Raw genomic sequence first — 14,501 nt, forward strand, 5'->3', positions numbered from 1 at the left:
TTACAACCCCATGGACTATAGCCCACCAGTCTCCTATGTCAGTGGGATTTCCCAGGTAGGAATTTGGAGTGGTTATCCTTTCTCTTCTCCAGGGAATCTTCTGACCCAAAGATCAAACCCAGGTTTGAACCCTTCTGATGACTTTAGCTTCTCACTATCACACATTTTTGTCCAAGTTTAAAAATTTTAAGTTAAACATAGACTTACAGGGACTTCTTTGGTGATCTCGTGCCTGAGAGTTTGCCTGCCAATGCAGGGGACACAAGTTTGAATCTGGTCCAGGAAGATCCACGTTCTGCTGGCAACTAAGCCCACGAGCCATGACTATTAAGCTGTGCTCTAAATCTAAAGCCCATGAGCCACACCTACGGAAGTTCGTGGACCCTAGAAGCCCATGCTCTGCAACAAGGGAAGCCAGTGCAATGAGAAGTCTTTGCGCTGTAACTTGAGAGTAGCCCCTGCTCACTGCAACTAGACTAAGCCCTGGCATCAACAAAGTCTCGGTGAAGCCAAAAATAAATAAACTAATTAAAAAAAGAAAAGAAATGTAGACTTACATAGCTTATATTAACAAAACTTATCCTATGCAAAAGTCAATATAATAAACTAGATGTCTAATGAGCAGAATGACAAAAACCTACTTTTCATTTTTCATACACTTCTTGAAAACATAGTTATATTGATTTCATTTAATGTATGAAAAATGAATATAATATCTTTTATTGCTTGATTTTGTGGATGATAAACTCAATACAGTATTACTTTGCCTTTAAAAACATTTAGAATAATTAAACACCAATATAAAATCACTTTCTAATAGCTTTTCTAAATGACTTCTGAAAACTGAGTTTAGATTTTTAGATATTTGACAATAATTTCTTATTTTTTAAAGAAAATACTCCTTCTATAAGCAGAGGTAATAAATATTACCTATAGGTAACAAAATGTGTGAGGTTAGGATGAGTTTTAGAGGTTTATATCTGTTGCTTAAAGGTAATTGGAAAATAATGCAGCTATTTACTTAATCATAATGACTAATTGGATCCCCTAATTTTACAATCCTTTTGCTCATTGGGGTTAATGAAACTTAATCATTTGGGGCATCACTAAAAAAAAGACAAGTTTATAAAATCAGTCTGTCAAACTTATAAATGAAGCTAATTACCAAAATAGAGAAAATACTACTGACACACGTTGAATAATAGGTGGGAATTTTAATCTAATTACCGTCTCCATGAACTTACAGATGATCAATGTGTGAGTTGAAAGCAGCTCTTTTACCCACTTCTCGTCTGCCCGTTTTTGTCCCCCTCTAACCTCAAAGTGGGTTTCCCTGGTGACTCAGATGGTAAAGAATCCACCTGCAATGCCGGAGATCCAGGTTTGATCCCTGAGTCAGGAAGAGCCCCTGGAGAAGGAAATGGCTACCCACTCCAGTATTCTTGTTTGGGAAATCCCATGGATATAGGAACTTGGAGAGTTACAGTCCATGGGGTTGTAAAGACTCGGGCACAACTAACACACACACACACACACACACACACACACACATACGCCTCAATAGAATCTAATTACAGGAATGAGATCACTAGGTAATTTAACCTAACTCCTGAATTAATGTTCTCCTGAATGTGCACTATGCCTTGCCCACCCTGCTGGTTCTTTTCTTAGATTTAAAGAAGTAAGAATGAAGGACTAAGTAGTGAAAGAATGACTAGTTACCTCCCCTCGGTAGCTCCTGTAGCAATCCTGCAGGCAGACCATCCAGACAATTATGAAGAGAGAGTCAGCCAGTCTGCACATAATGGAGACAAATGCAGAAGCCAACCTCCTGCCTCAGTGATTCACTAAGATCCTTTCCCTCTTTTTCCCTTTAAAAATTGTCATGACTGAGAGGATCCTTCAGTTGGTCTTGGGATAAGTTCACCTTCTCCCCAGATTGTCAGCTTTTCTGATTGAATCACATTTCCTTTATCCTGAAATATTCCTCTCAATTACTGACTTTTTGTGTGGCAAGCAACCAAACCTGGGTTCAGCAACACTTTGATTTAAATGTGCTTGTTTGTTTCATATTGAACAAATAATTTATGGTTCAATTTCATCATGATTAACTAAATTATTTGAATCAAGAGATCTTTAGACTCTTTTCCAAATAGAACTCATTGTATAGGAATTACCTAAGAGACATGTCACAGTTGGTCCCCAGCCCACCTTTCCCCAAACACAATTCTTTAGATTGTCTACCCCTGCAATCCAGAAACTATAAGTTTGAACTATCTTACTTTCTTGTGCAAGGCATGGTGTCCATTGTGTGGGTTTTCCTTCCTCCTAGGACACCCTCAGTAGTTTTTCCCTTTCCCCTCTTCCCAGTCTGAAAAATCTTTGCTCATTTTTTAAAGGAGTAGATTATAGTCAGTTAATCAACCAAATTATTAACTTGTGCACTGAGAGAGAATCATACTCATGCTGTGAATCTCCACAGTTTTAGTCTTTCTTAAACTGAAAAATAATTGAGATATTTAAACACTATAAAGAAAGTGAAAGTGTTAGTTGCTCATCCATGTCTGACTCTTGCCAGGGTCCTCTGTTCATGGGATTCTCCAGGCCAGACTGGAGTGGGTAGCCATTCCCTTCTCCAGGGGATCTTTCCAAACTAGGGATTGAATCTGGGTCTCCCACATTGCAGGCAGATTCTTTACTGTCTGAGCCACCAAGGAAGCCCCATTTAAATATTAAAACATAGCCAAATCAAAAGGCAAAGCAAGTTCATTCTAGGTGACCAGAGCTCAAACCCTGAGTAAATGAACTGCCCCTTGAATTTCCTCCCTGTTCATCTTAATGCTTTGCTGAAGTGTTAGCAGCTGCTTGTAAACTTTATTCAAATGCCCGGGACTGAGTCTGTCCTCTAATTTGAGCCCCTAGCACTTTATATCTAAGTATATTAAAGTACTAATCACACTATAAAACTTTATTTATTTGCCTTTCAGCCTCAGTATATGCAATGTGTTCCCTTAGGCAGCGTGTATTTCTCTACAGGTTGGCACAATTTTTGGCATATCCTAAGTACTCAAGATGCTGTCTGAACATTAAATAAATGGGACCAAACTCACTTAAGAAATATTTTTGTCATTTTGGAACTTTCCACTCATTTTGTTTTTGTCTGCTTTGTTAATGAGGAAATCGTGAAAAACCGAAGATCCAGAAAGAAAATAGTAAAAGAATTGCAATGTTAAAAAGGAAGGGACAAAATAAATTTTATAAAGGGGCATTTAATATCTGGAGTAAAATATAAAGCAGATTTTGAAATTTTGCTTATTATAAGTCTTTGGAATAATATATGGAGTAATTGCAATATTTTTTTTAGTTTTATTTTGCTGCAGTGAAAATATATGCCTAATTTTTCAGTCCCTGATTTTTCTCTTTTCAGGGTTCCAATAAAGTACCAAGTTAGGAATTAACATGAATTCAGATATTCAAATACTTGAAAATCAGAAGTACATGAGCCAGCTCTCCTTGGGGTATACTGCCTCTATTGATTCATCTTTCCAATAGACAAATGCTTTCCTAATGTTTACAGTGTCTAAATATGAACTGTTTTTAACCACACTTAACCAGAGGATAATAGATAGTTTTCTTTAAACCTCATGTGATAATTTTGTAAACAGTGCTGGGAAATGCGGCATTATTTTATTTTCTTTCTTTGCTATGTCCAGATTCGTGCCATCATCAGGCACTGATAAAAATGGTTCCACTGTTACAGAACTCAGACTGTTGCAGAACTTAGACTGTAGCTGAGAGTTCTGAACCATAGGAGCATAACACCTCCATCTTCCAATTGTTTAAATTTAACTACTGACCCTCCTTGGAAAGAAAGTTATGACCAACCTAGATAGCATATTAAAAAGCAGAGACATTACTTTGCCAACAAAGGTCGTTTGGTCAAGGCTATGGTTTTTCCAGTGGTCATGTATGGATGTGAGAGTTGGACTGTGAAGAAAGCTGAGCACAAAAAAATTGATGCTTTTGAACTGTGGTGCTTGAGAAGACTCTTGAGAGTCCCTTGGACTGCAAGGAGATCCAACCAGTCCATCCTGAAGGTCAGTCTGGGGTGTTCTTTGGAAGGACTGATGTTGAAGCTGAAACTCCAATACTTTGGTCACCTCATTGGAAGAGTTGACTCATTGGAAAAGACCATGATGCTGGGAGGGATTGGGGGCAGGAGGAGAAGGGGACGACAGAGGATGAGATGGCTGGATGGCATCACCGACTCGATGGGCATGAGTCTGAGTAAACTCTGGGAGTTTGTGATGGACAGGGAGGCTTGGTGTGCTGTGATTCATGGGGTTGCAAAGAGTCAGACACTACTGAGCGACTGAACTGAACTGATGCCAGATGTGAAACCAAGTGGGATCATAATTTCATGATTAGTATAAGTCTGAAATCAGAAGATAATTATGTCAGTGGTAAAATTTATCAATTTACTGTATTATGAATAGAGAAAGCATATTTAGCCGGTTTGACTCAAAGATCAACATAGGTCAATAGACAAGACAGTCATGTTTCCAGGCTGAACACGACTTTAACATGAAAAATTCAGCTGCACTTGAAACCCATTAGGGAACCTGGCATCTGTGGAAATATAATGTTCTACCATGCTATAAAATGCTGATAATTTCAAATTACATTTTCAGGTTATTATAAATGAGTCTTTTCGATGTTACCAAAGAAAAGTTCATAGTCCCAGCTGAACAACACAACAGCTAGATAGACGTGCATCTAAAGGTTCAAAATAGGTGGAGGGATTCTGTGAAATTGTTTTGGATATCAACTTGATCTTCATGTTTTTGCAAAATGATACTAATGAATGTCAATAAAATAAATAAGGCCAGCTTTATGTTATGTGAATCAGATTTCCAATTCACAGCTGTCATATCAATGTAGGGACCACACTGGACTTACCTCCCCAGTGCTCATCACAGACGGTAAAGAGAGTGGTTTTATTGGCTAAGCCGGGAAGCATGGTGCTGCACTCCATGACGATGGCCTGAGGGATCATTATGATGCAGGACACGATCCAGATGATGATGATGCTGTTCCGGGCCCGCTTGGCTGTGCTTTTAAACATCAGAGGGTGACAGATAGCATACCACCGGTCCAAGGCAATGCAGCTCAGCGTGAGGACAGACACAGATACCGACACGGTCTAAAGAAGGAAGGAAGGCAGTAGTATAGGAAGCCCCAGCTGTTACATGGATGTCTCTCAATATTTGTACTGAGTCAGAAGGGCAGGCACACAGATAACCTGATTCCAAGTTGTCAAAAGACATTTCATTCAAGTGTTTTCTGTAGAATTTTAAAAAATCTGCTACAAATAATATTAGAAATGCATCAAGAAAACGAGTTACCTATTTCCCATTAAATATAGAAGAACTATGACTGAGTGCTAAATTGCTTCATTCGAGTCCGACTCTTTGCAACCCCATGGACCGTGGCCCACTAGGCTCCTCTGTTTATGAAATTCTCCAGGCAAGAATACTTCCAGGGGATCCTGGATTTGAACCCAAGTCTTCTTTGGCATTGGCAGGTGGGCTCTTTACCACTTGGGAAGCACTTGGGAAGCTGCCTCTTTTTTTATGCTAAGTGTTTTGATTTATATGACGTTCTTTGAATAAAGATAAACACGATTTTGTTTTGGCATTTTTCCATTGATAAGGGAAATCTTATCTTCAAAGGTAAAAACACATATGTTCACAGACTGAACTGGAAATTTTTCTTTTACTTATACACAATAAAACGATGACATGACTTTCTTTTAAATTAACATACAAGAATTTGATTGCAATTGCATTTAATTAGCATTTTTGAATTATTGGTATCTCATTTCTTATATTTAAATAACCAAGGTTATTCGTACATCAGTTCATTTTCAACATGTAAATGCATGAGTTGTGATAAAAAGTAATCTTCTATATGGATCTCCTTGCCACATTGCTGGAATAAGCAACCTACCTCTAAAATTCAAATAGGTTCACCTAATTCAGATTTCTATGTAATTAATGGCATCACACACATTTAGCTTGGAGCTTTAAGAAAATAGTAAAGAAACATGTCATGTATGCCTATCCCCGATGATCAGTTTATGTAATTGCTGTGCCATCCCAAGTCACCTCAGTCGTGTCCTACTCTGTGCAACGCTATAGACTGCAGCCCACCAGGCTCCTCTGTCCATGGGACTCTCCAGGCAAGAATACTGGAGTGGGCCGCCATGCCCTCCTCCAGGGGGTCTTCTTAACCCAGGGATCAAACCTGTATCTATTAAGTCTACTGCATTGGCAGGAGGGTTCTTTACCACTAATGAAACCTGGGAAGCCCCTAGTTTATTTAATTATATTTAGTACATTCTATACTGAATGAACAGACCATTGGTTGACAAAATCAATTCTCTCAAAATCCTCTCTTTAAAAACAAGCCTCATTCTCCTTTCTGCTATTTTTTTTCACAGATTTTTATTTACTTTCTTCTCAATACTGATAGCATGCTTAATCCATTAACTTACTATTTATCTTCTCTGTGGAACAAAGACCAATGGCAGGAGGGACTGTGCAAAACAGTCCCTGGCACAGGGCTTGGTGTGTGCATTACGTGGCAGAGTCATCTTTCTCTATTTTTCTGTCCTAGTTGTATTGATCCTGTAATATGTGAATGGGAGGGTGTCTCTGCTTCTTATATCAGAATCTTGCTTGTTGATGCATTTCCTGTAGGTACAGATGAGTGAGAGGGATGTACATGCTGGTCTAGCACATGAGGAAACGCTCTGGGCTAAGCAATAGGACCACATAGCCATTCTCACCTCCTCCCAGCTAGCTGCACAATGTGGGTCACCTACTTAACAGTTGTTGGCAAATGTGTGTGTTTTTATTTTTTCTTTTAAATGAGTAAAATTGATAATAAGATGCTTGCCAACTCTGATTCTTTTGATTCTCTTCAGAAAGGATGACAGAGTACAGTTGAAATCAATTCTGCTACCATGTTTCCTGGGATGCACCTCATGGCACTTGCTAAATGTGAGATCAGGTGTAGGTTACTTAAGCTATGCCTCAATTTTCTCATCAGTAAACTGGCATGACAATCATAGCCACTATGGACTTGTTGGAAGAAGAGTCAGTCAACATAAGAAATGCCTAATCTGGGCCTGGTATATAAATGATAAGTGTTTGTTATTCCTTGTTATGATGATGGCAGCAGTGATGGTGATTATACTATTTGTATTTTCTTCTATTCTCGAGGTTAGAGTTCTAACTTTTAATTGGAACAGACTGCTTTACAGTGAAGAATAGTTACAGAAATTACAAGTAAAGATGTAAACTGTTCTAAATTCTTGGGGGTTAATTTCAACTTTAATTTGAAAGGGACGAACTCTATCAGAGTAGGTTTATGTTGGTTGATTTGTTGTTGTCCAGTTGCTCAGTCATATCTGACTCTTTGCAACACCATGGTCTGCAGAATGCCAGGCTTCCCTGTCCTTCACCATCTCCTGGAGCTTGCTCAAACTCATGTCCATTGAGTTGGAGATGCCATCCAACCATCTCATCCCCTGTTGTCCCTTTCTCCTGCCTTCAATCTCTCCCAGCATCAGGGTCTTTTCTAATGAGTTGACTCTTTGCATGAGGTGGTCAAAATATTGGAGTTTCAGCTTTAGCATCAGTCCTTCCAATGAACACTCATGGTTGATTTCCTTTAGGATTGACTAGCTTGATCTCCTCGCAGTCCAAGGGACTTTTGAGAGTCTTTTCTAGCACCAGAGTTCAAAGGCATCAAGTTTTGGTGCTCAGCCTTTTGCATTGTCCAGTTTTCACATCCATATATAACTACTGGAAAAAACCACAGCTTTGAGTAGACAGACCTTTGTTGGCAAAGTAACATTTCTGCTTTTTAATATGCTGTCTAGGTTTGTCATAGCTTTTCTTCCAAGGAGCAAGTGTCTTAATTTCATGGCTGCAGTCACCATCTGAAGTGATTTTTGAAGGCCAAGAAAAGGAAACCTGTCCCTACTTCTCCTTTTCCCCCTTCTATTTGTATCAAGTGAGGATCTTGCTTTTTTTTCTTTTTTCTTTTTTTTAGTGTTGAGTTTCAAGCCAGCTTTTTCACTCTCCTCTTTCACCCTCATCAAGAGGATCTTTTGTTTCTCTTCACTTTCTGCTATTGGAGTTGTAGCATCTGCATATCTGAGGTTGTTGATCTTTCTCCTGGCAATCTTGATTCCACCTTGTTGACGGCACCTGGAAATTCCTTGGCACTGCCATAGGGGTCATTCACACCTTTCTCCAGTGTCCACTCTTTGCTCAACCTCCATCCCTCCCTGAGAATGTGTCAAGAACCCAGAGCTCTCCCAAACCCTTGCCAACCTGGGGATAGAGTGGTGGCCGCCTAGCTCTGCACAGTGGACCTTTCATACTACTGAGCCAGGGCTATATTTATCCGCTCTAGCAATTAGAGACAAAAAGTCCTCAACGAGGCTTAGTATCTTGCTTTTCATAAATTCTAATCAAATGGGTGAATGGGATAGAATTAATGTGATTCAGATTCTGAAGTCATTTCTAGAAGTTCCTTCAACTGCTAGCAATAATCAGTTCCAATCAGTGCGTTTGAGAGATGGCTGTCCAGGACCAATGGTGAGTCAGGGTGCAGTGCCTTCCCATGAGAGAACATGCTGGTTTGGATAATCTAATGGTATAATCCATTGAATGAACCCTTAGGCATCAGTGATTTAACAGTTGTTGTTTGACTGCTGTATTTGCTGGTGTATTACATACTGTGGTATACAATTAGAATCCAGTTTGCATGATTTTCTCAAAGGTGATACACAATTGCACCTTATCATAAGTGATTATAAGTGAGAGTTCTGTTTTTGCTTTTCACTTGTTAGGAGTGCACTTCCGGGTGCCTTTTTCATTGAGATTTTGACTGTAGGTCAAACCACGTTGACAGTAAATCATTTCAGAAATGAATGCAGTGTGAATTGTGAACACTGTGAGTGAAGCAAAGTGAGATGATGTGGACTTTCTTTTGCTTCGATGCTTTCTCTTGTGTTTGTCCTATGAGTACCTGTGGTCAGGTCAATGTGGGCAGTTTCCTTTGGTAGAGGAGTCAGTTTCATGCTAGCCTGTAGATGTGACAAATGGCACCAGAGATCCATGACAAGTAGAAATGGGAATTCTGCCAAATTGCAAGTTTGGATGATAGGCACAAGTGTGACTGAGAGAATGAGGGAGACCATCCGCCCACCAAACACCCATCACCCAAATCTCAGTAGACTTTTGTTCTTTTCCTGTGCACAGACTCTTCAGTTATATTAAAAAAAAAGTAACTCTGGAAAAGCAGTTCATTCCTCCTATAGGGCTTCCCACGTAGTAATATTCCCAGGTAGTAGTATTCTTTTCATCTGGTAAAGAATCTGCCTGCAAGGCAGGAGAGACCCTGGTTCAATTCCTGGGCTGGGAAGTTCCCCTGGAAGAGGGATAGGCTACCCATTCCCATATTCTAGGGCTTCCCTGATGGCTCAGATTAAAGGTATAAATGGGTCATTTTCATTATTTCTGCGTGTGTATGCATGCTCAGTTGTGTCTGACTCATTGCAACCCTGTAGCCAGGCTCCTCTGTCCATGAAATCTTCCAGGCAAGAATATTGGAGTGGGTTGTCATTTCCTACTCCAGCGGATTGTCCCAATCCAGAGTTCGAACTCCCATCTCTTGTGTCTACTGCATTGACAGGAAGACTCTTTACTGCCAGCATCACCTAGGAAGGCTTTTAGGATGAAGCATAAGCTGAAATCAAGATTGCCTGGAGAAATATCAATAACCTCAGGTATGCAGATGATACCACCCTTATGGCAGAAAGGGAAGAGGAACTAATGAGTCTCTTGATGAAAGTGAAAGAGGAGAGTGAAAAAGTTGGCTAAAACTCAAAATTCAAAAAACTAAGATCATGGCATCTAGTCCCATCACTTTTTGGCAAATAGAAGGAGAAACAAAGGAAACAGTAACAAACTTTATTTTCTTGGGCTCCAGAATCACTGAAGATGGTGATTGCAGCCATGAAATTAAGAGATGCTTGCACCTTGGAAGAAAAGCTATGATCAACCTAGACAGCGTATTAAAAAGCAGAGACATTACTTTGCCAACAAAGGTCCATCTAGTCGAAGCTATGGTTTTTCCAGTAGTTACGTATGGATGTGAGATTTGGACTCTAAAGAAAGCTGAGAGCCAATGAATTGATGTTTTTGAACTGTGGTGTAGGAGAAGACTATTGAGAGTCCCTTGGACAGCAAGGAGATCCAACCAGTCCATAAATGAGTCCTGAATGTTCATTGGAAGGACTGATGCTGAAGCTGAAACTCCAATACTTTGACCACCTGATGCGAAGAACTGACTCTTTAGAAAAGCCCCTGGTGCTGGGAAAGATTGAAGGCAGGAGAGGGGATGACAGAGGATGAGATGGTTGGATGGTATCACCAGCTGGATGGACATGAGTTTGAACAAGCTCTGGGAGTCGGTGAAGGACAGGGAGGCCTGGAATGCTGCAGTCCATAGGGTCTCAAAGAGTCAGCATGACTGAGTGACTGAACTGAACTGACACCACCTGGGAAGGCTTGTAATCATTTACCTAAGTTTTGCTATATTTGTGAGATTTTGAAAATTGATGAGAGTTTGCTGAAGTCTTAGAGTAGATCACTCAAAAGTCTAAAGTTGTATTGAATTGCATTTAGAAGAAAAAGAACATAAACAATAGGAAATTAATGAATGTCCAAAGAATCTTTAATTTTTAATTTTTTAGAGTGGTTCTTTGTTGGTTACCTGTTTTATTTTATGTTATATTATCTTAAGTTCTTTTTTGGTCATGCTGTGTGGCATGTGGGATCTTCGTTCCCAGACCAGGGATTGAACACATAGCTCTGCAGTGGAAGTGCAGAGACCTAACCAGTGGACCACCAGCGAAATCTCCCAAAAGAGTCATAAATGCAGTAAAAAAATAACCTTAAAATTTGTCTGGATGCTTTGTATATGTTTTTAGATATTCAGTGGGAAATACATATCATATGAGGGAATATACGTTTCAGACCATCACAGCTAAGGGAAAAAAAACTACTCAGATATTGCACATTGGCATTATTCCTTCTATTTGGGAATATTCAATGGAAAACAGACAATAAACACTGAGATAACTTGGATATTTCAGTTTTACTAGTGCCCCTAATATTTTTGTGCATTTACAATTTCCCATCAAGAAGTAATATTGAATGATGGATGAATGGGTCTAATTCTTCCCATCTGACTCAAATCTTGTGATTATCAATAGTTTTGTCCTTGATAATGGAGAAGAAGGTCAACCTAGGCGTTGACTAAAGTGGACACTTTATAGGAAAGCAGATAGAATCTATCAAGCTATGAAGATGTTCTTTCAACTGTAAGATTTGTTTTAAGTTGTGCTGCTCAAAAGAATACTGTCAATAACAAACATTAACAGAGACTCCTGCTTTGCATCACTCACTGGTTACATACCACTTTCTATCTGCCTTTGACTGCACACGGGAGAATTTGTGATACCTGATCTTTAGATGTTATCACTGTGCATTAGAGCAGGACTGCACCTACCACAGGGTGATGCACCCTGCCCATCATCCCACACTTAATCAGAGAAACTTCTGCTTTGCAGAGAGAACTTGAAATGTTCTCTCAGACAGCAGAAGATTCTGGGCAAATTTAGCCATCTTGAAACTTAAGGGATCCCCCAAGTTTCTCCCTGGGTGGTTACTGGAACCAAAAGAAATAAAAAAGCTTGTTAGAAGTACCACAGAGTTGGTGAAATATTAAAATTCTCTGCTGTTTATGATTCTCCTAGTGTCTCCATGCAAACTCCATAAGACAATTGTTTAGTGATTTCTTCCCTATGGCAATATTCTTCTCTGTTGATCAGTGTACTATTTCTCTCAAAAACTGCTATAATTTATTTTTGCAATCCACACATGATTTTCAGCTGATTGATACAAACTAACCTTACAGTTAGATTTAATGTTTGCAGTGAGGTTTATAACTACCATGGCATTTCCCACTTACTACTCAATCAGTGATGTCTGACCTAAGAATTTATTACTTCTCTTTATAATGGGTAACCAAAGAATTATTGAGCTAAAAATCTCGTTGTAACATTTCAGATACAAAAACTCAATTAATACAATTTCTAGTAATGAACTATTTATGACCTCCCTCAACTTTTGCTTTTACTAATACTTTATTTTTGGAATATTTTTAAAATCACAGAAAAATTAAGGACAGAGATTAAGTATAGAGATTTCCTATACACTCTGGACCTCCATTACCAACATCCCCCATCATAGTGGTACATTTGTTACAACTGTACATTTGTACATTGAATGAGTTTGGACAAAATATTTAGGGACATGTATACAGCATTATAGTTCATACATTATACTTCCTTAAAAATACGCTGTGCTCTGCCTATTCATCCCTTCCAACACCTGGGAACCACTCATAATTTTTCTGTATCCATAGTTTTGTATTTTTTCAGAATGTCATATTATTGGAATTATGCAGTATACAGCCTTCTCACATTGGCTTCTTTCACCTAGTAATAAATAATTCCTTTCAAGGCTTAACTGTAGGGAGATCAAACCAGTCAAACCCTAAGGAAGTCAGTCCTGAATATTCATTGGGAGGAAGGACTGATGATGATGCTGAAGCCCTAATACTTTGGCCACCTGATGTGAAGAACTGACTCATTAGAAAAGACCCTGATGCTGGGAAGATTGAAGGCAGGAGAAGGGGACGACAGAAGACGAGATGGTTGGATGGCATCACCGACTTGATGGACAAGCTCCAGGAGTTGGTGATGGACACAGAAGCCTAGAGTGCTGCAGTCCATGGGGTTGCAATGACATGCAGTCACTCAGACATCACTGAGTGACTGAACTGAACTGAACATGCCTTCATAACTCATTTATTTTAATCACTGAATAATATTTTATTATCTGGTTGTACTCCAATTAGTTCATCTATTCATCTACTGAATGACATCTTAGTTACCTCAAAGTTTTTGTCATCATGGATAAAGCTGCAATAGACATTTGCATGACAGCTTTTCTGTGTATGTAAATTTTCAACTTTTGAGAGGTAAATATCAAGGAGTGAAATTGCTGTATCAAATATTGGGACCATTTTATTTTGTTAAAAAAAAAAATCAGTCTTCCAGAATGGTTGCAACATTTTTCGTTATCTTCACCAGCAAGGAATGAGAGTTCCTGTTGATCCACATCCATGCCAGCCTTTGTTGTTGTCAGAGTTTCATAGTTTGGCCTTTCTATTAAGTGTGTAGTGATATTTCATTATTTTAATTTGCAACTCACTGATGAGATGTGATGAGGGGCATCTTTTCATATGGTTCTTTGCTATTTGTATATCTTCTTTAGTAAGATGTCATTAAGGTCTTGGGTCTACGTTTCAGTTGGGTTGTTTGCTTCCAGATTGCTTAGTTTTAACAACTATTTGTATATTTTAGGTACTAGTTTTTGTTGTTTAGTCCCTAAGTTGTGTCTGCTTCTTTTCATGGACTGTAGTCCACCCGGTTCCTCTGTCCATGGGGATTTCCCAATCAAGAATACCGCAGTGGGTTGTCATTTCCTTTTCCAGGGGATTTTCCCAATCCAGAGATGAAACTCATGTCACCTGCTTGGCAGGCAGATTCTTTACCACTGAGCCACCCAGGGAGGCTTATTTTAGACAGCAGTCACTTATTATGCATATCTTTGGCAAATATTTTCTCCCAGTTTGCGCCTTGTCTTCTCATTCTGTTTACACTGAATTTTGCAGAGCAGAAGTTTTTAATGTTAATGAAGTCAGCTTATCAATGATTTATTTCAAGCAGCACATCTTGTTGTTACATCTAAAAAGTCATCAAAATACTCAAGGCCATTTGGGGTTTCTTCTAAGTTATCTTCTAAGAGTTTTACCCCTTTGCATTTTACATTTGGGTCTATGATCCATTTTAAGTCAATTTTTCTGAAAAGTTTAAGGTCCGTGTTTAGATTCAATTGTTCTTCTGGCCTCCATTTGTCATCATGGGGTTCATGTTGTCATTTCCTCCAAATAATTATGATACCATCTTGGAGGCAAGATGGAATAAGAACTAGATGGTGGAGGGTGGTCATGGGAACTAGTGGGGATTGGCCACCATTTCACTCATTGTCCAATTGCTAAAGGGAATCCAGGTCTTTTAGAACTGTGGCTATGAACAGTAGCTTGGGAAATTTTTTAAAGATTTAAGAGATATTAGACTATCAATCAGAAAAGTATTTTCTGGAAGTACTTGGTTTTAATTTGTTGTAGCAGCGAGTTATAGAAAAGAGGATTTCAGAACTGAGCAATAGAACACTAGATAATGATGATGACATGTTTATTCAGAACATACTATGTTTTTATTAGGCCAT

At 39.0% G+C, this 14,501-nt stretch overlaps 1 protein-coding gene across 1 annotated transcript in view; it reads right to left on the bottom strand.

Annotated features, from left to right (window-relative positions):
* The window catches only part of HCRTR2 (hypocretin receptor 2), a 137,017-nt gene that overhangs the window by 29,302 nt on the left and 93,214 nt on the right, over positions 1–14,501 (bottom strand). Inside the window, exon 3 of the mRNA XM_065913128.1 lies at positions 4,960–5,203. Within this exon, the coding sequence (XP_065769200.1) occupies positions 4,960–5,203 (244 nt within the window). The remainder of the gene's footprint in view (positions 1–4,959; positions 5,204–14,501) is intronic.

The sequence above is a fragment of the Muntiacus reevesi genome, chromosome 20, assembly GCF_963930625.1.
Source record: "Muntiacus reevesi chromosome 20, mMunRee1.1, whole genome shotgun sequence".
Lineage (NCBI taxonomy): Eukaryota > Metazoa > Chordata > Mammalia > Artiodactyla > Cervidae > Muntiacus > Muntiacus reevesi.